At 42.6% G+C, this 21974-nt stretch overlaps 1 protein-coding gene across 1 annotated transcript in view; it reads left to right on the top strand.

The window, feature by feature from the left end:
- Positions 1-14189, top strand: part of RNF182 (ring finger protein 182) — a 52463-nt gene extending 38274 nt beyond the window's left edge. The window contains exon 2 of the mRNA XM_086370239.1: positions 11063-14189. Coding sequence (XP_086226365.1) covers positions 11282-12031 — 750 coding nt within the window. The 5' untranslated portion in view covers positions 11063-11281 and the 3' untranslated portion in view covers positions 12032-14189. The remainder of the gene's footprint in view (positions 1-11062) is intronic.
- Positions 14190-21974: the final 7785 nt, after the last annotated feature.

The following is a 21974-nucleotide window of genomic DNA, read 5'->3' as shown; positions in this document are numbered from 1 at the left end:
TAATGATTCTTAAAAAGCACAGTTTATGAAGAAGATACATAAGCCTGTATATATAAAGAACATAGCCATTAAATCTGTAAAGCAGAGGATTAGAAATGCAGTTACGATGAGACACTTTAGTAAGCCTTTCTCGTTTGTCTCAACCCATCTTAACTTCATGCAGACCTCTAAGATGGAGAAATTGAATAAGTAAAAAAGTTAGATTTAACAGATATGCAAGAACCTTACATCCTTTGAATACAGAATATTTCTTTTCTGGTTTACTTACAAACCTTGATTATATACTTGACCACAAAGAAGACCTTAACAAAGCCAAAGGAAAAGAGATTTTTACAGATCTCATTCTCTGATCATAATCCAGTAAGATTAGAAATGAACAAGAGAAGGTAATAAAAAAGAAACTTTACTTGGAAATTTAAAATCACTCTTTATGGCCTTTGTATCAAAAGAAGAGGCAAAAGTCAATTTACACGATATCTAAAAATCAATAAAGGGGGCATGATTTATTCTAAAAGCTGTGAGGTAGAATGAAAGCTATAGGCAGTGGAAGTTTACAGCCTTGGGATGTGTTCATTATTTAAGAATAGAGACAAAGTGTACCTCATCATGAAATGAGAAAGAAGAATGACAAAACAAACTAAAGTAATCAGAAGGAGACAATAGCAAAAGCTGAAGTTAGTGAAATAAAAAATAATAGAAAGGATAAATACATATGCTAAATTTACATGTGCTAAATTGCCTCAGTCATGTCCTACGCTATGGGCTGTAGAGCCCATGAGGCTCCTCTGTCCCTGGGATCCAGCTGTAAACAGCTGGTTCTTTGAAACAGTAAGATAAGACATAAAGATTTGTGTCTGATTAGGAAATGAATAGAGAGTGAAAAATTTACAGACTAGAAATGAGAAAAAGGATATAATCAGAGCTACAGGAGCAATTCAAAGAAGATAACAAACATAACTGCATTTGAGACTTCCCTGATGGTCCAGTGGCTAGGACTCTGTGCTCCTAATGCCGGGGGCCCAGGATTCATCCCTGGTCAGGGAACGAGATCCCCCATGCTGCAAGCAAGGATCCCGCTGCATGCCACAACAGAAATAAAGGATCCGGCGTGCTGCACCTAAGACCCAGTGCAAACCAATACATAAATAAAAACAAAGATTAAAAAAGATAACTTCATTCAGCTCCAGGACAATAAAATTTCAGAAACCTGAAATGGATTATTTCCTTGCCAGATATAAATGTCTAAATTTGACTCAGGAAAAAGTAGAAAATTTGAGTAAGACAATAAATACCATAAAAGACATTGGAAAAGTGATTAAAGATCTTCCCTTTAAAAAGGCCGTGGTGGGACTTCCCTCATGGTATAATGAGTGAGAGACGGTCTGCTAATGCAGGGGACACGGATTCGGTCCCTGATTGGGGAAGATCCTACATGCCACGGGCAACCGAGCCCATGCGCCACAACTGCTGAAGCCTGTGCCCCCTAGGGCCCGCGAACCACAGCTAATGAGCCCCTGTGCAGCAGCTACTGAAGCCCGAGTGCCCCAGCGCCTTGCTCCACAACGAGAGAAGCCACCATAGTGAGAAGCCTGTGCTCTGCAACTCGAGAAAGCCTGCTTGCAGCAATGAATACCCAGTGTGATCAAAACCAAAAAATAAATAAAAATTATTTTTAAAAAGGCAATGGGATCATATGAAGTTATAGATGAGATTTATGTGTGTGAATGTTTAGTCGCTCAGTCATGTCCGACTCGTTGAGACGCCATGGATTATAGCCCACCAGGCTCGTCTGTCCATGGAATTCTCCAGGCAAGAATACTGGATCGGGTTGCCATGCCCTCCTCTAGGGGATCTTCCCAACCTAGGAACTGAACCCAGGTCCCCTGCATTGCAGGTGGATTCTTTACCATTTGAGTAGGGTTTATCCCAAGAACAGAAGAGTCGAAATCTTATCAGTGAAATCCTTCACCGGATCAAATTAGGGCTAGAAAACCATATGGTCATATCAGGAGATGCTGAAAAGTGTTTAATAAAATGTGTAGACACAGTAAAAAAATATAAATCAGAAACAGGAAGAATGGAAAGAAACTACGTGAGTATAGTAGTGCCTGGTTGCTCAGTCGAATCCGACTCTGCAGTCCCGTGACTGCAGCCTGCCAGGCTCCTCTGTCTATGGGGATTCTCCAGGCAAGAGTACTGGAGTGGGTTGCCATGCCCTCCTCCAGGGAACGTTCCCAACCCAGGGATCGAACCCAGGTCTCCCTCACTGCACGTGTATTCTTTACCCTTTGAGCCACCAGGGAAGCCCTGCTGTATAAGGCCTAGTACAGTGGACCATTTACCAAAATAAACAGTGTCATCCTAAACAGCAAAACACAAAATTTACAGTAGTGTTACTAATACTTAGTTATTAAGTAACTAAACCTTTCTATCACTTATTTATTTAACAAATGTTTTTTCCAGCATCTCCTTTGGGTCAGGATATTGGTCTGTGTTCTCAGGAATGAATAAAAAAGAGAAAAGGCTGTGATTCATGGAGCTTACATTCTAGTGGGAATTGTTAACTTTGTCTTAGAGTTTGTGGTAAGTTCATTAAAACAAGAAAAATGAAATAACTGGAATAAATACTAGAAAAGACAAGCTAAAACTATCTTTTCCCCCTAGTGATATCAATGTATACCTTGCAAATCCAAGACACCCCCAGTAAATCCTGTAAACATAAGAGAATTTGGTAAGTGGCTAAATTTAAAATAAATAAAATCAAAGCCTCCTTCTTGCCCCAAAATAGCAACAGTCCCTTATAAATGAAGAGTAAGGACAAATTAGAATAGAAGCAAAACCCTAAAAATACTAAAGAATAATTTTAAAAGGCATGAAACATGGAGAAAATGAAAATATATTGAAGAACACAGATCAAGATTGTGAACAAGTGAGAGACCATGTTCTTGGATTGGAAGTCTTAGTATATTTTTTATTGGAGGATAATTGCTTGGAAGTCTTAATATTTATACATTTGATGCGATTCCAATCCCAACAGGTTTTTTTTCCAATTTGATAAAATGATCTGAAAATTTATAACAGAAGGTTAAGTGCCACTAATAGCCAAGAAAATAATTGCTCCATTGCCTCCCTCCAGACCACTGAAATGTAAGCTCAGGAGAGAAGGGATTTTGCTTGCGGTTGAATCGTCAGCACCTACAATTGTGTCTGGAACATACGAGACACTTAATAAATAGTTGAATGAATTAATAAAGGAGACTTCCTCAAGGAGACATAACTTACCAGGTATCAAAACATACTAAAAAGCCATGATACTCAAGTTACTATGGTCGAGACATATGGCTAAACAAATAGATCAATGCAATATAGTAGAACATCGGAAATAGATCTCGGAACGCATGAGATTTTAATACATGTCAAGCAGATGCAGAAGGCCAACAAATTAGACTTGGCTTAGCAGATAAGAATCTGCCTAGAATGCAGGAGACACTGGTTCCATCCCTGGGCCGGGAAGATCCCCTGGAGAAGGAAATGACAACCCATTCCAGTATTCTTACCTGGGAAATCCCCGTGGACAGAGGAGCCTGGTGGGTTACAGTCCCTGGGGCTGCAAAAGAGTCGGACCCAACTTGGCGACTAAACAACAGTAACGTGAAGACAGAATTCAGAGAACAAATCCTGGAGGCCAACAAATGAGAAGACAGTCTCTCTCAAATCATGACATATCACCCCTCAGGCTGGCAAAAATTACATCAATATCATCTATTGCTGTTAGGGGAGAAGAGCTCTCACATTACTGAGTTTTGAAGTCTGTGTGACAGTCTTTTTAGAAGACAATCCAGCAGCATGTGTGCGGAGTAACATCTGTTTGACCCAGGAATTCCACTCCTTGTTCTCTTAAAAAAATGAAACACTGTATGCATGGGTGTGTATCCCAAGATTGTGTTCTACAGTAATGTTAGTGTGGAGGATAAAATGGAGATACATGAATGCTTATCAGGGGAGGAATGGTGGGCTATATTACATTCATCCCAATGGTGAAATGTTATACAGCCGTTAAAAAGGAATTTGGGGCTGTATTGGTTGAATTGAGAGATTTTAAAAGTGAGTCTTTATTTAGTGGGAAAAACAAGATGCAGAAAACTGGATATAGTGTAATAGTTAGGAAAAATAATGGAAAAAACTGTGCTTATAGTGTCTTTCCAATTATATGTACGTGGATAGATAATATGCACATTGGAATATATATGGAAGAAAACATGCTGCTGCTAAGTTGCTTCAGTCATGTCCGACTCTGCGACCCCATAGATGGCAGCCCACCAGGCTCCACCATCCCTGGGATCCTCCAGACAAGAATACTAGAGTGGGTTGCCATTTCCTTCTCCAATGCATGAAAGTGAAAAGTGAAAGTGAATTCGCTCAGCAGTGTCAGACTCTTTGCGACCCCATGGACTGCAGCCCACCAGGCTCCTCCATCCATGGGATTTTCCAGGCAAGAGTACTGTAGTGGGGTGCCATCACCTTCTCCTGGAAGAAAACATAGCAGGTAGTTAATATGGGTTATTGGAGGGAAGGGAGTGCCTTTCAGGCTGATACCAGTGAAGGGAAATGAAGAGGAGAAATTAACCAAATAAAAAGGGAACACATAGAGAGACCACTAATAAATAAACAATATGTATGATGACTTTTCCAACAAAGGTCCATCTAGTCAAGGCTGTGGTTTTTCCAGTGGTCATGTATGGATGTGAGGGTTGGACTGTGAAGAAAGCTGAGCGCCGAAGAATTGATGCTTTTGAACTATGGTGTTGGAGAAGACTCTTGAGAGTCCCTTGGACTGCAAGGAGATCCAACCAGTCCATCCTAAAGGTGATCAGTCCTGGGTGTCCATTGCAAGGACTGATGTTGAAGCTGAAACTCCAATACTTTGGCCACCTGATGCGAAGGCTGACTCCTTGGAAAAGACCCTGATGCTGGGAAAGATTGAAGACAAGAGGAGAAGGGGACGACAGAGGATGAGATGGTTGGATGGCAGCACTGACTCAATGGGCATGGGTTTGTGTGGACTCCGGAAGTTGGTGATGGACAGGGAGGCCTGGTGTGCTGTGGTTCATGGGGTTGCAAAGAGTCGGACACGACTGAGCTGAAACTGAACTGAAAATGATGCCTTTGGGGGCTTCCCAAGTGGCTCAGTTGTAAAGAGCCTGCCTGCCAATGCAGGAGACACAGGAGACATGGGTTCAATCCCTGGGTGGGAAGATCCCCTGGAGGAAGAAATGGCAACCCACTCTAGTATTCTTGCCTGGAGAATCCCACGGACAGAGGGCCTGGCAGGCTACAACCCATAGGGTCTCAAGGAATCAGATGCTACTGAGCATACACACAGGCGATAATGTTTATATGCTTTTGTATATAAATTTGTGTGTGTGTGCATGCAGGTGTGCACATGGACACGCATGTGCAAATGAAACTTTTAAAGAATTCCTATTGGCTTTGGCTTGTTTTACTCAATTATTTATTTATAATTTCTGTAGTACTAAGCAGAAGCCTAGATATAAATACACAGTAAATTCTCTAAGTTAAATGCAGCATGGTAATTATATCCTGGCTCTTTGTGTTGTGAGTAGCAGAAATCCTACCAAAAAATCTAACATGAGCAAAAATGGGGATTTACTGACTCACGTGCGCCTCACACAAGATTAGGTTCAGAAGCTCAGTTCAGCTTTCATGAAAAGTCTTTTGCTTTTACCTGCATCTCTGCCTTCCTTTACTTCTCTCTCTCTCTCTTTTTGGCCCATCTTCTGCTTCTCTCCCTCTTGATGGCATGACAGTTGCCCGGTACATTTATTTTTGGTCTGTCCTCCCTTCCCTGGCCTTCAGTACATTTCTTCTTTCCTCCAAGCTTTACATTGAAAAAGGCTCAGGAGGTGCTGTGACAGGGCTGGTTTGAGTCACATGCCCACCTAGACTGTGGTCCCTGTGAGCACGGGGTTTGTGGAGTCCTGGGGTGAGGCAGGCCGGGGTCACGGATCCCAGCTTGGGAGAGAAGGGAGGCAGTGTGGCATTGTCCACATCACAGAATCTGAGTGAGGGGAAGGCTTCCCCAAAGAAGCCGTGGCAGGTGGGAAGGAGCAGTGTGGTCTAAAGGAAAAAAAAAAGATCCTGGGTGGGTGAACAACAGATGTCCCCTGGAGGGACTTTGGTTCGAAATACAAGCCAAGTTTGCATCTTTAATAGCAAAGGACTTCAGTAGTGGAGACAGTGGGTTTGAGTCAAGCAGTAACCACCACACACTTTTTGTTCAGTCGCTCAGTTGTGTCTGATCTTTGTGACCCCACGGACTGCAGCATGCCAGGCTTCCCTCTCCTTCACTATGTCCCAGAGTTTGCTCAAACTCATGTCCATTAAATTGATGATGCCATCCAACCATCTTATCTTCTGTCATCCCTTTCTCTTTCTGCCTTCAATATTTCCCAGCATCAGGGTCTTTTCCAGTGAGTTGGCTTTTTGCATCAGGTGGCAAGAGCATTGGAGCTTCAGCTTCAGTATTAGTCCTTCCAGTGAATATTCAGAATTGATTTCCTTTAGGATTGACTGGTTTTATCTCCTTGCTGTGCAAGGGACTCTCAAGAGTCTTCTCCAGCACCACAGTTCGAAGGCATCAATTCTTTGGCTCTCAATCTTCTTTATGGTCTAAATTTCACATCCGTACATAACTACTGGAAAAACCGCAGCTTTAACTATATGGACCTTAACACATTTAGGGCAATGAAAATATTTAGTCCTTTGTCTAAAACTCAAGTTAATTTATAAGAATTATAGTAGGTGATTATCTCTTTGTATATACTTACACTAGATAATCTATAAAAGGATTAAAGACTTAAGTGGCTAATGAGGAATATCAGCTTCAGATATTTGAATAGATATTTTTCTAGGAAAAGAAAATCTACCTTTTGTATTTATTTTCCCTCCAGCTTTATTGAGATGTAATTGGTACACAATATTATGTGAGTTCAACGTTCACAGTGTGATGATTTGATACCCGGATGTACTGCAAAGTGATTAACACGATGGGGTACGACATCACTCACCTCACGTAACCACATGTATTTGTTTTTGAGGCAGTTTAGCATGCCAGATTCTTTGCCCTGTGTCTGGTGAGACATACGTTTAGTTTTTCTCATCAAGTAATGCTCCAGATTTGCTCACTTTAAAGACTCCATCCTTTTTAATATTGATTTATAGCGACGCTTGGATATTTACATGATAAATAAATGACTGGCATCTCAATTTTGTGGAAAAAAAAATGAATGAACTTACAGATCACAGAGGAAAAAAATAAGTTGATCCAAAGTATCCATGGACAGAAAAGTCTGGGCTATCAAAGTAGCAAATGTATTTAGCCATGGACTTACAAAACAAAACACTTTTTACTCTGAAAGTAACGCCAGTACAGAAAAACATGCTGCCCGATGGTGTAGGGCGACAGGGACGCTCACAGGCACCGCCCGTGTCAAGCCTCTCAGCCCACACCCAGGTGTATCTGCTGTCCTGACTTTCATGCTAATCGCTTCCTGGCTTGGCTTCTTAGTTTTACCACTTACACTTGCATCCCTACCACGGCTTACCTTTGCCTGTTTTTTGAGCTTTCTAAAGATGGAGTCATACACTGTGTGCTCTCCGGGGTCTAGTTTCTTTCATTCAGCATTTGAATTGAGGCCCACAGTTGTGGAGTGAATGCAGGGTGGGAATGAGCTGCAGTGTCCAACTTTTAGATGATCAGATTAACAACTCCCACTAATTGTAACCCTATAAAGTTACAGATTTTAGGCTATTACTTGAGTACTTAGGGGGACCTTAGAATTAAAAGGAGACACATGAAGTATTTAAGTATCCTAGAACTTGGTACCCCATCCTCCCAAGAGGAACAGACACTGCCCTGTTTATGCCATTCCAGAAAGAAAGCCCTTGTGCTGGCTGCATTTCCTGGGATGTGACCCGAGCTCAAGGCTGTCAGCCAGTCCTGCCCAGAAGTGCCACTTTCAGAGCCTGGAGTTGATGAAGTATTTCAAGCTAATAGAGTGGGTTTTCTAGAAAACTCCTTAGAGATAAAGTAGGTACTTTTTTGATTGGATATTTAAACATTCAGTATTTTTATTTTTGCACATTACCAAGAAGCCCCTGTATGAATTTTTAGAACGTTATGATCATAACACTCTAAACATGTTCATAGGAATGAAGAGTGGTTCTGTGAAAAAGGTAAGCTTTATTGAAAATAATAGCTCAGTATTGGCTCAGTGAGGCTTCCCTGATAGCTCACTTGGTAAAGAATCCGCCTGCAACTCAGGAGACCCCGGTTCGATTCCTGGGTCAGGAAGATCCGCTGGAGAAGCAAATGGCTACCCACTCTAGTATTCTGGCCTGCAGAATTCCATGGACTGTATAGTCCATGGGGTCACAAAGAGTTGGACCTGACTGAGTGACTTTCAGACACACATTGGCTCAGTGAATAACTTATGTTCCCAGAATTAGGAAATAAAAATTGTGCTGGCTCAACATATTAATAGAACTTTCCTGCTGCTCCTTTAATGGTAGGAAGCTTGGGTACAGAAAGTATTACAGTAACCAGCTGACTATCAGATGTTGACAATGTAATGTATTCTTATACACACACACAGCCTTTAAATTTTTTTCATTTCCCTCAGTTTTATTGAGATTCAATTTACATACAGCATTATAGGGGCTTCCCTGGTAGCTCAGCTGGTAAAGAATCTGCCTGCAATGTGGGAGACCTGGGTTTGATCCCTGGGTTGGGAAGATCCCCTGGAGGAGGGCATGGCAACCCACTCCAGTATTCTTGCCTGGAGAATCCCGTGGACAGAGGAGGCTGCCGGGATATAGTCCATGGGATCCCAACAGATGTCACTTACATATATATTGTGAAATGATCACAATAAGTTCTATATATTCTTTTTTGCATGTCAGTGTAGTTACAGAGAAATTAGCTTTAATAGCAGTTTTGAAATACACGCATTCATATACAGTGTAAAGTGAAGTGATGTGAAAGTCGCTCAGTCATGTCCAACTCTTTGTGACCCCATGGACTGTAGCCCACCAGGCTCCTCTGTCCATGGAGCTCTCCAGACAAGAATACTGGAGTGGGTTGCAATAGTAAACTCTATTAAAAAAAACTCTACCTATACTTTTTGGCTGATGCCAGAGGTAAGAGCCTAACTTATTGATTGTCTTCCTTTTCCCACCAAGAGTACATCTTACCATGCTAGCCATTACACTATACATTCTTGTACTATATTGAGTCAGTTTAAAATTAACTAAGGTCATAATTTAAAAGGAAGATAATACATATTCACAAACCAGTTAGTCATGATTTCAAAAACCATCCAAGTTTACCTGCACACTGGCTTTTCTCTGTTAAGGCAGTAGGGTCCATGGCAAATTTAAAATGCTGGCATAGTTGCATTCTACTTCTCAGAACTCTTATGACCACCCTCTGCTGTTATTTCCTTGGGGGTCTTCTCAGAAATTCAAATACATTCTGATATTTTTCCAAGCAAAATATAATTTAAGACAAATCTTTGCACGTGCCTGTGTGCTAAGTTGCTCAGTTGTGTCCGGCTCTTAGCGATCCTGTGGATCATAGCCCACCAGTCTCCTCTGTCCATGGGATTCTCCAGGCAAGAACACTGGAGTGGGTTGCCATGCCCTCCTCCGGGAGATCTTCCTGACCCAGGTATTGAACCCATGTCTCTCAAGTCTCCTGCATTGGCAGGCAGATTCTTTTCCCCTAGCGCCACCTGGGAAGCCCAGGACAAATCTACTAGCCCCGAATCACATATATTAAAGCTAAAAATTATTTGGAGATTTCTCACATTGCTGCTCCCTTCTTTTAGTCCTAATAATTGAGAATGGACTGTTTATGTGACATCAGTCTTCAGCCATTTGTCCAAAGTCAGCAGTAATAGCAACCATCATGCTTTCTGTTCACCATAGAGAGAGTTTACATGAGCTAAAGTAGGCAAGTGGCTGGAGTTTGAGTACTTTTTGATAGCCATGCATGCATGATTCTTCATGTTTTGAGACATAACTGCACGTGTGTTCTGTGTTTAAACACTCTTGGCTCAGATGATGAAGTGCCTGCCTGCAATGCAGGAGACCTGGGTTCGATCCCTGGGTTGGGAAGATCCCCTGGAGAAGGAAATGGCAGCCCACTCCAGTATTCTTGCCTGGAAAATCCCACGGACAGAAGAGACTGGTAGGTGACTGTCCATGGGGTCGCAAAGAGTCAGACACGACTAACAACTCCATTTCTGTGTTTTCTTCTCTGTCTTGGCAATTAGACTTGACTTGGATATAATGCTTATTTTAGGTGTCATATGCTTCACTCTTCTTTGAGTGAATGTATGTGTACAGCCATGGTTTGCAAGACTAGTATTGAAACAGAAAGTTTGAAATTGAATAGTCAAATAAGGAAGACACTTGTAACAGATTTCTTTACACTGGAAAGGTAAGAATAGTCTGCTGTATTTAAATACACTCTCATCTGTATAAATTACTTTCTGAAAACATGTTTTCAACATCTATCCTTAAGTTTTCCCTCCTTTAGTGTGTTCTGAAGCACTATTGGGGTTATTTAGACAATCGGAGTTTATTACCAATGAGCCTCTAAAAGAGTTAATTTATACTGAATGGAGTTTAACTGCAAATGTATCTATTTCTGGTAAGTGTCCCATTCTGTCTTCAAAAAGGCCGAATTTGTACAATTTCAGAGAGAAAAATCTCTCTATTGAGCTGAACACACAGTGCTCTGCAGTGTACTTCACACCGCTAAGATTCTTAATGCCTTCTTTACTATCATATCTGTGGACTGAAAAAAGCTAAGCATGGAGATAATGCTTTCCTATATCCTGGAGGCAGAAACGCGTGAAAAGATGCTGGGGATTTAACCTTTCAAGTCTGCCACTTCTAATCGCTGGAAGCTCAGAAAATTCCGTAAAGCACTTTTCAGCGAACCGCTCACCATATTAGAATCTCTTTTCCTTTGCAGACCCCTCTCGTGGCTTATGTCAATATGCTGTTTGAGACAGAGAGCGATACGCAGAAACTGAAAATGCCCGGCCGATTTCTGTCCCTCCTTTTCCTGCCTGTGTGCATCTTTGCCTGATTTGGACGATGTGATAATTCAGAGAGAAGGCACCGTCCAAGCCTTCCTTCTGCGGGACCCGTCCAGCCCGTCCGGCCCAGGACGGGAGGCACAGAGCCCGGGATGGCCAGTCAGCTGCCAGAGGAGGCAGCCGAGTCTCAGGTCTCAGACGAGCTGGAGTGTAAGATCTGCTACAACCGGTACAACCTGAAACAGAGGAAGCCCAAGGTGCTGGGGTGCTGCCACCGCGTGTGTGCCAAATGCCTGTGCAAGATCATCAACTTCGGGGACTCCCCGCATGGCGTCATCGTCTGCCCTTTCTGCAGGTTCGAGACGTGCCTACCGGATGACGAAGTCAGCAGCCTGCCCGACGACAACAACATCCTGCTGAACCTGACCTGCGGCGGCGGCAAAGGCAAGAAGTGCCTGCCCGAGAACCCCACCGAGCTCTTGCTGACCCCCAAGCGGCTGGCCTCGCTGGTCAGCCCTTCCCACGCGTCCTCCAACTGCCTGGTCATCACCATCATGGAGGTGCAGCGGGAGAGCTCGCCCTCGCTCAGCTCCACGCCCGTGGTCGAGTTCTACCGGCCCTCCAGCTTCGACTCGGTGACCACCGCCGTGTCGCACAACTGGACCATGTGGAACTGCACGTCCCTGGTCTTTCAGACGTCCATCCGGGTGCTGGTGTGGTTGCTGGGCTTGCTGTACTTCAGCTCCCTGCCCTTGGGCATCTACTTACTGGTCTCCAAGAAGGTCACACTGGGGGTCGTCTTCGTCAGCCTGGTCCCCTCCAGCCTCGTCATCCTGATGGTGTATGGCTTCTGCCAGTGTGTCTGCCACGAATTCCTAGACTGTCTGGCACCGTCCTCTTAAGCGAGACTGGCGCGCCGAGAAGTCAGACACCTCTTGCCACGTGTCAAGTTAGGTCACTTAGCCTTTGTTTTCTATCACAGTCTCTGTGATCGGCGCCCATGGTGTGAACAGAGCCACTGGGCATATGTCTGTGGTCTGTTTTCCATCCAGATATTGACTCTGTGGTTTTCCTGTATGCTGGAAGTAACATGTTCATTTCTACTTACGTGTTAGCAAAAAAGAGACAGGGATCAGCTCAGCCTTCTAGCGCTTTGCTACTGAGTCTTCCCAGAGACAGGGCAGCCGCCACTCAGGGCTGCTAGATGGACCCCGGGGCCCGACGTGTTGTGCTGTGGCGGCTGGAGTCTTTGTGGACGGTCAGGCATGAACTGGTGCCTCTTCTCATCATCTTAGCCTGGGATGGAGGGTAGACCCAGGAGGGGGGCAGCCCCAGGGCACACCCGTCTGCACAGTGCACACCCCTGCCCCTGGCCCACGGTTGGCACTTCCCTGGATCCTCTCCAGCTCAGGTGCTGGTCCCTCCGTGCATGGTACTTGCCAAGAGGAACCCAGCCTCTTGCGTGGTTTCAGCTATATGCCTGTTTTGTCACATTACTATAGAGAGCTTAAAACGCCGGGAAATTGGCATCAGTAAACCTCAAAGCAGAATGTGGCCACTCGTTTGGGACACACACCCTTTTTTTTTTTCTCCATGTTTATTTTCTGCTCTCCAGCTTTCTCTGAAATTCTGTCAGAGCAGTTCATGGAGATCCAATTTGAGCTTTTCCTTAAAGCATTTTAGTTTAGTTTCTTCTTTTTTTTTAAACCACATTGTTCATTCAGCACCATCCTTTATCCTGGATGGGGTTCCATTTAAATTAGTTGCTATAACTATATGTGGATTTCGATTATTTTTTCCCCGTTTCATTTTAAATTCTACTATGGACTCACTTAACTTAATCCTGTAACAATTTGGCATAAATTGTGGCAGTGGAAACCCAGGCCCAGTTCAGGAGCTGTTCCAGCTCATGGTTTGATGTGCCGAGAACCTAAGTATTTTGCTGTGTTCTGTTGAGCTGTACCAAAATATAATGGTTTAGGCTTATGTGCAGTAGCTCAGGCAAAAGGATGGGCAAGAGAGATGTCAAGCTGATGCCCTTCAAGGGAGTATATAACAAAATGGAAGGGTAGAGTGCAATCTCCCATATTGCCATCCCTGTTAAGTCCCTTTTAGAATGGATTCAAGTTCTCATGCAGTTTATTTCAAATAAAAGCATAAGCTTATATGACTTGAGTTAATGAACTTCTTTTCGTGAGGTAGGGGACATTGAATGTATATATTTACGAGAAGAAATTGGGTAACAGATTTTAGGTTTGAGGGAATAGAATGCCCACAGAAAGTAGGCAAAAAAAAAAAAAGGTTTTTTAGCCTAAAACTCATTACTGATGATAAATGTTTAAATACTTATAACTCTTAGAAAAGGGCATTACTAAGGCTACTTTACGTATTTGTGACGAAACATTTGTTGGGTGAAAGACAGTGGACCAGTTCCAATCTGTTTATTCAGGAAAAATCGATACTTTTCTAGAACAGTAGTTTTTAATTCTGTAACTGTTAACTTGGAGACTGTGTATGCCCAGGGTAAATATGACGGGAAAGTATGTGTGGGATGTGGCCCAGTGAATTTAAGCCCCAATATAGCTATATACTTATAATTTCCCGAAATCTAGTTTAGATGGCATTGTGAATGCAATTTCCAAATATCCATTTGTACTTAGAGTAAATGTCATGTTTAGGAGGTGTTTTGTGGTTTGGATTTATATGTTTATGAGGTTTTTAAAAAAGGCTTGCTTTGCCTGAAATGTAACATCAGATGGCCTGGTGCGTTATCGGGGGCGTGCGCTCTAGGGAGCTCTGGTTGTGGGCGCCGTGCGTTTTGCTATTTGTGCCAGGCCCGCTGTGCTCGCTTTGTGTCTCTGTAATGTGGTAGTCTTCGTTTCTTTTCTTTTTTTTTTTTTTCCCAGTTGCCAGTAAGTTAATTTGGTGTTAACCAGTTTTAAATGTATGACAACAAAAAACCTTTTCATGATGTTGGATGAAAAAAGGACAGTGCTTCAATCCTTTATTTATTGTGGTGATGTTTTATTTGTCCATTAAATTGTTATTGTTTCCAAGCTAGATGTTTGATTTTTTTCTGACTGATGGTTGAAATTCAATTATTTTGGACTTCTTTTAACATTAGATAATTGCAAACTTGAGCTTTCAAACACATTGATTAAGCTAATGCCTTTATTATACAAATAAAGATTCTAGAACTTTCTGACAAAGCTGATCTACTCTATTATAAAAGACCTTTGTGCTTTTTTTTTTTTTTTAAGGAAAAGGACAAAAGTAGGAAAGATGAAATAAAAACATTGTCTTTATAATAAAATTTTTTGGTTTTAATGTGCTTGATTTGTTTTCCAGACTGCCTAGCTGCTGAGCAAAACAGAATCCATTTTGGTTGGGAATTCACTAACCTTGTGTGATCAGTACAAGTTTAAAAAATTTACCTGATATTTAAATATGACCAGTGTTAGGCAAGGTCATGGTAATTTGGGAATGTCACAGTTTTATGCTTATGATACTTAGTAAATTGGCACCATATGTTAATCTAGAGTCATGGCTTCATTCATTTCCGAATCTCTACGTAAATGAGGAAAGAATCAGATTAAGGGAAACAGTTACCTGTGCTTGTCATAACTTAAGAATGTTAATTTATGCTTATCTGCTGAGAGACCCACTGAGAGTCATCAACAGTCAACCTTTTGTTATATTTGTTTTTGCTCTCTCTCCCCTAAGAATATAAAGTCCATGGAATTCTCCAGGCCAGAATACTGGGGTGGGTTAGCCTTTCCCTTCTCCAGGGGATCTTCCCAACCCAGAGATCGAACACAGGTCTCTTGCATTGTGGGCGGATTCTTTACCAGTTGAGCCACAGTGGAAGCCCAAGAATACTGGAGTGGATAGCCTATCCCTTCTCCAGCAGATCTTCCCAACCCAGGAATTGAACCGGGGTCTCCTGCATTGCAGCTGGATTCTTTACCAACTGAGCTATCAGGGAAGCCTCAAGAATAAGGGACATACTTTAATTTGACTAAAATATCATTATTGTATCTAAAACACTTAAAAATACTTTTCTAATATCATTTAATACGCAGCCTCCTCAAATTTTTCTATTTGTTCCCAAAATACCTTTCATCATTTGAAACACAAATTACAAACCAGAATCCCATCAAGCTCCACACGTCGCACTTGGTTGTTGTGTATCTTATTCTCTTTTATTCCGGAACAGTCCCCTACCTGTTTTCCTGTGACATTGACTCAAAAAAGCAGGCCAGTTACCTTGTCAATGCCCCCACCTTCTGGATTGGACTGACTGTCAGACAAATGGTGATTTTCTATTTTCTGTAAACTGAGAGTTAGGCTTGGAAGCGTGATTGGATTCAGATTTGGGGCAAGAGTTTGTCTTAGGATGATGGCATGTACCTGGAGTTGCATCCCATCAGGAGACATGAGTGGAAGGTTGCCCCATCGTTTGAAACACGGACTCATCACTCGGTTAAGAGGGGGTGACCTCCAGGTCTCACCATTTCCTGTGTGCAATTAACACAACATAATCTGTGTGGTGAATTTTGGTACTATGCAGATGGCATTTTCCCTAAAAATTTTACCTGATGGTCTTAGCATCCAGCGAGGATCCTTGCCTGAATCAATTATTTCACTTTTCTCACTAATCTAATCCAGTGAGAACTGACTTCTCTCTCACTGGAGGTTTTCAAGAGAAGCTGGTCCAGTGCTTCTCGACAGGTGTCTGGTGCGGGAGAGAGATTCATGGAAGCCTGTCTAAAGTTTTGGTCGACGTTAAGGTTGGAATGTGTCTTTACAGTCATCCGATTATTGAAGGGAGAAACGAAATGTATAATAATCTTTTATCTCCTGAGGTGTTTTCTATGAGCTCATAGAAGAAGAGACCCAAATCACCCATGAAATAACATTTTTTAAACCTGTAAATAATGCACTTGACTCTAACCTCAGACTTTCAATGTATGATACCACTTGGGTTTCTTAACCACCCATCTGAAACATGTCTTTACTCTCTACTTAAGTTGCTTAACCAGCTCTCTAGTTATCTTTCAAATCATGTTTAGTCTTTGTGTGATTTTTCTGTTTTTGGCTTTAAGCAACAAAAGTTTATTCTCTCACAGTGCTGAAGGCAAGAAATCCAAAATCAAGATGTCGTCACAGTTGTTCCCTTTCGGAAGTGCAAGGAGGATCGGCCCCCTGCCTCTCTCCTGGCTTCTGGCAGCTGCTGGTAATGTTGGGATTCCTTAGCTGGTAGCCGTATCATCCCAGTCGCAGTCTCTGCCTTCATATGGCGTTTGCTCCTTGTGCCTCTCTGTCTCTTCTTGAGGACTTGTGGGTGGCAATTCTTTTCTATTCATCTCCGTATTCCCAGTGCTGGACTCATAGTAGCTTCTCAACACTGTGTAAGTGGGAGGAAGAAAAAGCGTGGGACATTTCATGCGCAGACTCGCCTAAGGTTCTAAGAAGTGGGAACTAACGGGGCTGCAGGCTTTGGGAATCCTTTCCCAAACATCCTTTGATCTCACCTGATGTTCTCAGAGCAGTGAGGAGTAACTGGCTACCATGAACGTAATCTAGAACCAGGATGTGAGAAAGAACAGGATTGCAGTTCCCTGATCAGCCCCATGTGACCTTGGGCAAATCTCTGGCTTTTAGCCTACTTTCCGCTCTCAAAACGCCAGTGCAGTGCACGGCGGTTGGGTTACTAGAGAAAACTTCTCCCAGAATCCTTCTTGCTGGAATCCATCTTGGCTGAGTGATGCCTGTGATTTTTCTTGAGTCCCTTTCCTCAGTCTTTACCAGGTCTTCTTCTTGAACTCTTCATTTCAGACAGCTCATTTTCTGGTTATTCTAGTAATCCGTTTCACTCCTCAATTTATTCCTCAAAATGATCTTGTTCGGTTAGATACAAAAACCTCTTGTTTTTTTTTCCTGGCCATTCCCCTCCTTCCTAAAACCCCTCTAGGTGGTGAGTTCATTCATAAAAACCCCTCTAGGTGGTGGGTTCATTCATAAAAACCCCTCTAGGTGGTGGGTTCATTCATAAAGTTCACTCTGTGTGCCCAGCCTTGATACCATTCTGGCACTTTGTCTCTGTCACTCCTGGCTTCAGATTTTTCAGCCCCTTGAGTGGTAGATGAAACACTTGCAGAGCTTTTATCGGTTCACATAAAAGATTCTATACTCTACAGGTAATGTTTTTAAATGTCTAGTAAGTATTACTTGTGGGTAAAATGCATGCTATATAATCCTAAACTTGGTATCTTTCCCTGATTCTTGCCAATACAGTTCTAATTTGGTTGAGCCAAGCATGAATTATCTCTTGGGTAATAAACTTGTGCTGGACTAGGGTCAGGTCATTCCGAGCGCTGGCTTAATGTTTCAAATTCCTTCTGAGTAGTTTAGAATAAATTAAGCCCTTTGGTGTTTCATATCTATAGATAAGAAAGCTTAGTGTCTAATGTGGAAAATGAATTAAAGCAACACTTCTGCTATGAAATGCTGTTTTTTAATACTAAATAACATTATTAGTCAATAAATGGACATCTGTTTTTGTAACATGCTGAGCCAAAACCTCCTGCACTTTTCCTTTTTTCCCATTACCTCTGATTTCTGTAGTGCCATTCATGGGAGAACATACTGTTCCTCACAGCCACACTGCCCCCCCCAGCCCCCGCCATTTCTCCTGCACATTCATGTGTGCACACACACACACACACACATGCATGCATACCAAGCCTTTACATTTTATGAAATTTGAAAAAGATTTGACAGAGAACCACATTAGTCTCGCACCAGTTGGTGATTGTCCATTTAAGTACCATTTAAAAATATTTTTGTGACCTCTGGCTATATTTATGACTTCTCAAAGAATAATGGATTCAGCTGTCTCGGGTGATTATTTCCTCTTGGACAGTATTTGCCATTACTAAGCAATGGAGATTATCCTGAGCTGTATGATGGACTGGTTGGTGACACTGCTTCCATCTGATGTGATTTTTTTTCAAGGTACTCTGGCTAGGACTGTGTATTTCCATGGCTAAATACATTGTCATCACACATATTACTTTCCGTTAGGGTTTTAAAATTATGAAACGATTCACAGCTCGTAATTTGACGAGCTGTAATCCCTGGTTGAAAGGGAGCAACAGCACATCACAGTTTTGTGGGGTTTTTCTGTTCCTGCAGTGGAGGGTGGAGTGACACAGAGCCAGGACACCAGCTCTTGAGGAGCTGGCTACTTAATCCTCTTCCACGTGTGCAAGTGTGAAAGCCTTAGGTGCTCAGTTGTGTCCACCTCTCTGTGACCCTATGGACTGTGGCCCGCCAGGCTCCTCTGTCCCTGGAATTCTCCAGGCAAGAATACTGGAGTGGGTAGCCATTCCCTTCTCCAGGGGATCTTCCCAACCCAGGGATCGAAGCCGAGTCTCCTGCACTGCAGGCAGATTCTTTACTGTCTGAGCCACCAGGGAAGCCCAATCTTCTTCCACACTGTAGCTTTATATCCCAAGTGGGAACCTTGTCAGAATTTCTTGATAAAACGAGCTAAAGATTCATTACTGAAAGTAAAAGTCACTCAATTGTGTCTGACTCTTTGCGACCCCATAGACTGTAGTCCATGGAATTCTCCAGGCCAGAATACTGGAGTGGGTAGCTGTTGCCTTCTCCAGAGGATCTTCCCAACCCAGGGATTGAACCCAGGTCTTCCGCACTACAAGTGGATTCTTTACCAGCTGAGCCACAACGGAAGCCAAAAGATTCATTATTTAACTCATACTATTAACTCTCTATTCTGCATGATGTACAAATATTCCTTGATTCTTTGATGTGCCATCCATGCATGTCACACTTTATGGGGAAAAAAAATTACGACAATCATGGTTTTTAAAAAGAGTATCTTATAAAAACAGTTGTTCCAAAATATGTGCCATGGATCATATCCAGGTAGGTGGTCCGGGAAGAGAGGACTTCCTGGTTGTGCACATTGGAGTAGCTGAGCACCCTGTATCTTCCTCTCAGAGATGCTCACTGAGCATCAGCCCAGTAAAGCGTCTTAGACACTCAGATAAAGAAACCTGCTCAATGATTACATCCAATGTTTTCTCAAACTTATGAAACCATCAAAGTTTTTTCCTCCAAACATCTACTGATATTGTGTGGAATGGGTGCTCGTTTTGCGAACTTTTCACTAGGAAATTGATAAAACAGTTATAATATGGAATCTGACTACAGGTGTAAATCATGGAGCCAGTACATGAATTATGAAAACAGTCAAGGAGAGAGTCATAATTAAGCTGTAGGTCCAAGTTGAACCGTGAAATGCATCAGAGGACAAGAATAGGCTGGTTGTAGCCGGGGCAGTAAAATGTCCACAATTTCAACTTGTTTCCAAATTAGACAATTTACATTCTTACCAAAGTTTTATGAAATGACACATTCAAACTGTGCCTGTAACCCAGCATCAGTCTGCCCAGTACATGTAGAGAAGCAGCTAAATAACGTGCAGAAGGAGGGCACAAGCAGAACAGTTAACTACTGGTTATTTTTTTGAGCCTATGAAACTTCCCCAGTTAATTCTCAAAGAGTGGAAACTAAGGTTCCAAATTTTGAAAAACATGCACCAGATTTAAAGTTCTGATCATTGAATGTTAGAGCTGGAAAGATTTCCAAGATTACAGTCCAACTGCTTCATTTCACAGATTGTAAAACTCTTGAGAAAAGGTCGAAAGAGTCACATGACAAGCATTAGAGCCAAGTTCTAACCAAGGCCTTTGAAGTTCGTCTGCTTTTTACCCTACATGTCCCTGTTGTGGAGTCAGCATCAGCCAACTTCTGTTTTCCGCACGGATTATCAAATTATGGGCAACAAATGTGCAGCTGGACAGACATTATCTTTTCCCTAGAAGCCATATCTAGTTGTAAAAAATATGTAATGAAGACAAGAAATAGTCATCAGAATTATTCAACTTCCTTCTTTGTCCTGGAGGAGTAAGATCAAAGCATTCTAAGTATCAAAACCTCATCCATAAAGTAGATATGGAGAGCTTTATCACACACGAGCAAGCAGATAGTTGTCGTCATTAGGAGAAAGGAAGGGGTATTGAGGTGAAAGGTTAGTACACATGTGACAAATTAGCAGGATCTGGAGACCCTCATTGGGCTTCCCAGCTGGCACTAGAGGTAAAGAATCCTCCTGCCAATGCAGGAGATAAAGGGGATGTGGGTTCCATCCCTGGGTCAGGAAGATCCCCTGGAGGAGGGCATGGCAACCCACTCCAGTATTCTTGCCTGGAGAATCCCATGGACAGAGGAGCCTGGTGGGCTACAGTCCATGGGGTTGCACAGAGTCAGACACGAAGCGACGACTTATCATGCAGCATGCACGCATGGAGACCCTCACGTCCATCTCTTCTTTCCATCCTGGCAAAGAAAAATATTATGTGAAACTGTCAGGAAGCATTTAACAGGAGGCTTCCTGTGTGCTGTTTTGGATCTGTTAGGAATCCTCTGTTCTTTATTAATTCCTGAATAAAGAACAGAGGATTCCTGACAGAATTAAAAGGAGAGGCAAGCCTCTCCCGGGGCTGAGGAATCCAGGCATTTCCTTCATTAGTTTTTCTATACGGTGGTAAGTACCCTCTTCCTGCGTATGAACCATATGGTAAAAGTGATTGTTTACAACTCTCTCTCTTTAATATGGATCGCCTATGTTTTGTAAGTCTGGAATTTTAATCTTTATCTTTGCTGAGAATACTACCTTGTAAAACAGTATATATGACCACACCATGTTGATTAAAACACCTTTGTTCCATCAGAGCTTTGGTCCCCGTGTCTTGCTTTCTTTCTCTCTCTCTCTCTCAGGCTAATTCTTTGGAGCGCAGAGGCCTTCTGGTTTCACTTTCTTGCCCGGGCTTCTAAGACCCTCTCGAGAAGGCACTCTGGGCCTTCACCCCATTGAGAGGGTGCCTGAGGCCTTCATGAACAGAGCAAGCCCTGTGTCAGGGACTTTATTGGTTTTCTGCGTAAACCAAGAAATATCAGGCTCTCTTTCTCTCTCCTTTACTTTCTTATCGTCGACTCCAGACCAGCAGGTTCCAGTCCGTTAAAGGACCTCAACATGAAACCATTACCACGTTCAAGGTAATAAACATATCCATCACTTCAGAGAAGGAAATGGCAACCCAATCCAGTATTCTTGCCTGGAAAAATCAAAATCTCACAGACAGAGTAGCCTGGCAGGCTAAAGTCCATGAGGTTGCAAAAGAGTTGGACACCACTTAAAGACTAAATAACATCACTTCCAAAAGTTCCCTCTTGTCCCCACCTCTTTTGTGTGTGTGTGTGATAGAAACACTTAACACGAGCTCTACTCTTAATTATACCGACTTGTTAACCACAATGCTGTGTGCTAGGGCAGGTCTCTAGCTCTTACTCATCTTGGACATAGACCAATAGCTCCCTGTTTTCCCAAACCCTCAGTCCCTAGCAACCGCCACCAATTCCTCTCTTATTCAATTTTTAGTTTTCCCTGGAATTAACTGCCTCATTAAAAAATTTACATCGCTTTCTCTGTACTTGTACTTTCTCTGAGTCATCCCCAGAGTCTCTGAAGACTGAAAAATCTTTCCTTCCTGTCAAACAGTATTGGAGAAGGAAATGGCAACCCACTCTAGTACTCTTGCCTGGAAAATCCCATGGGTGGAGGAGCCTGGTAGGCCACAGTCCATGGGGTCGCAAAGAGTTGGACACAACTGAGAGACTTCACTTTCTTTTCCTTCTTGTCAAACAGGATAGATGATCTGCCTGCTGACTCTCCTGGAGCCTTTTCGCATCTTG

The sequence above is a fragment of the Bos grunniens genome, chromosome 23, assembly GCF_055505025.1.
Source record: "Bos grunniens cultivar Pamir isolate PY7600 chromosome 23, Bosgru_T2T1.0, whole genome shotgun sequence".
In the NCBI taxonomy this organism is placed as follows: Eukaryota; Metazoa; Chordata; class Mammalia; order Artiodactyla; family Bovidae; genus Bos; species Bos grunniens.
The sequence above is the reverse complement of the archived record's forward strand: the minus strand, read 5'-3'. Positions and strand labels throughout refer to the sequence as shown.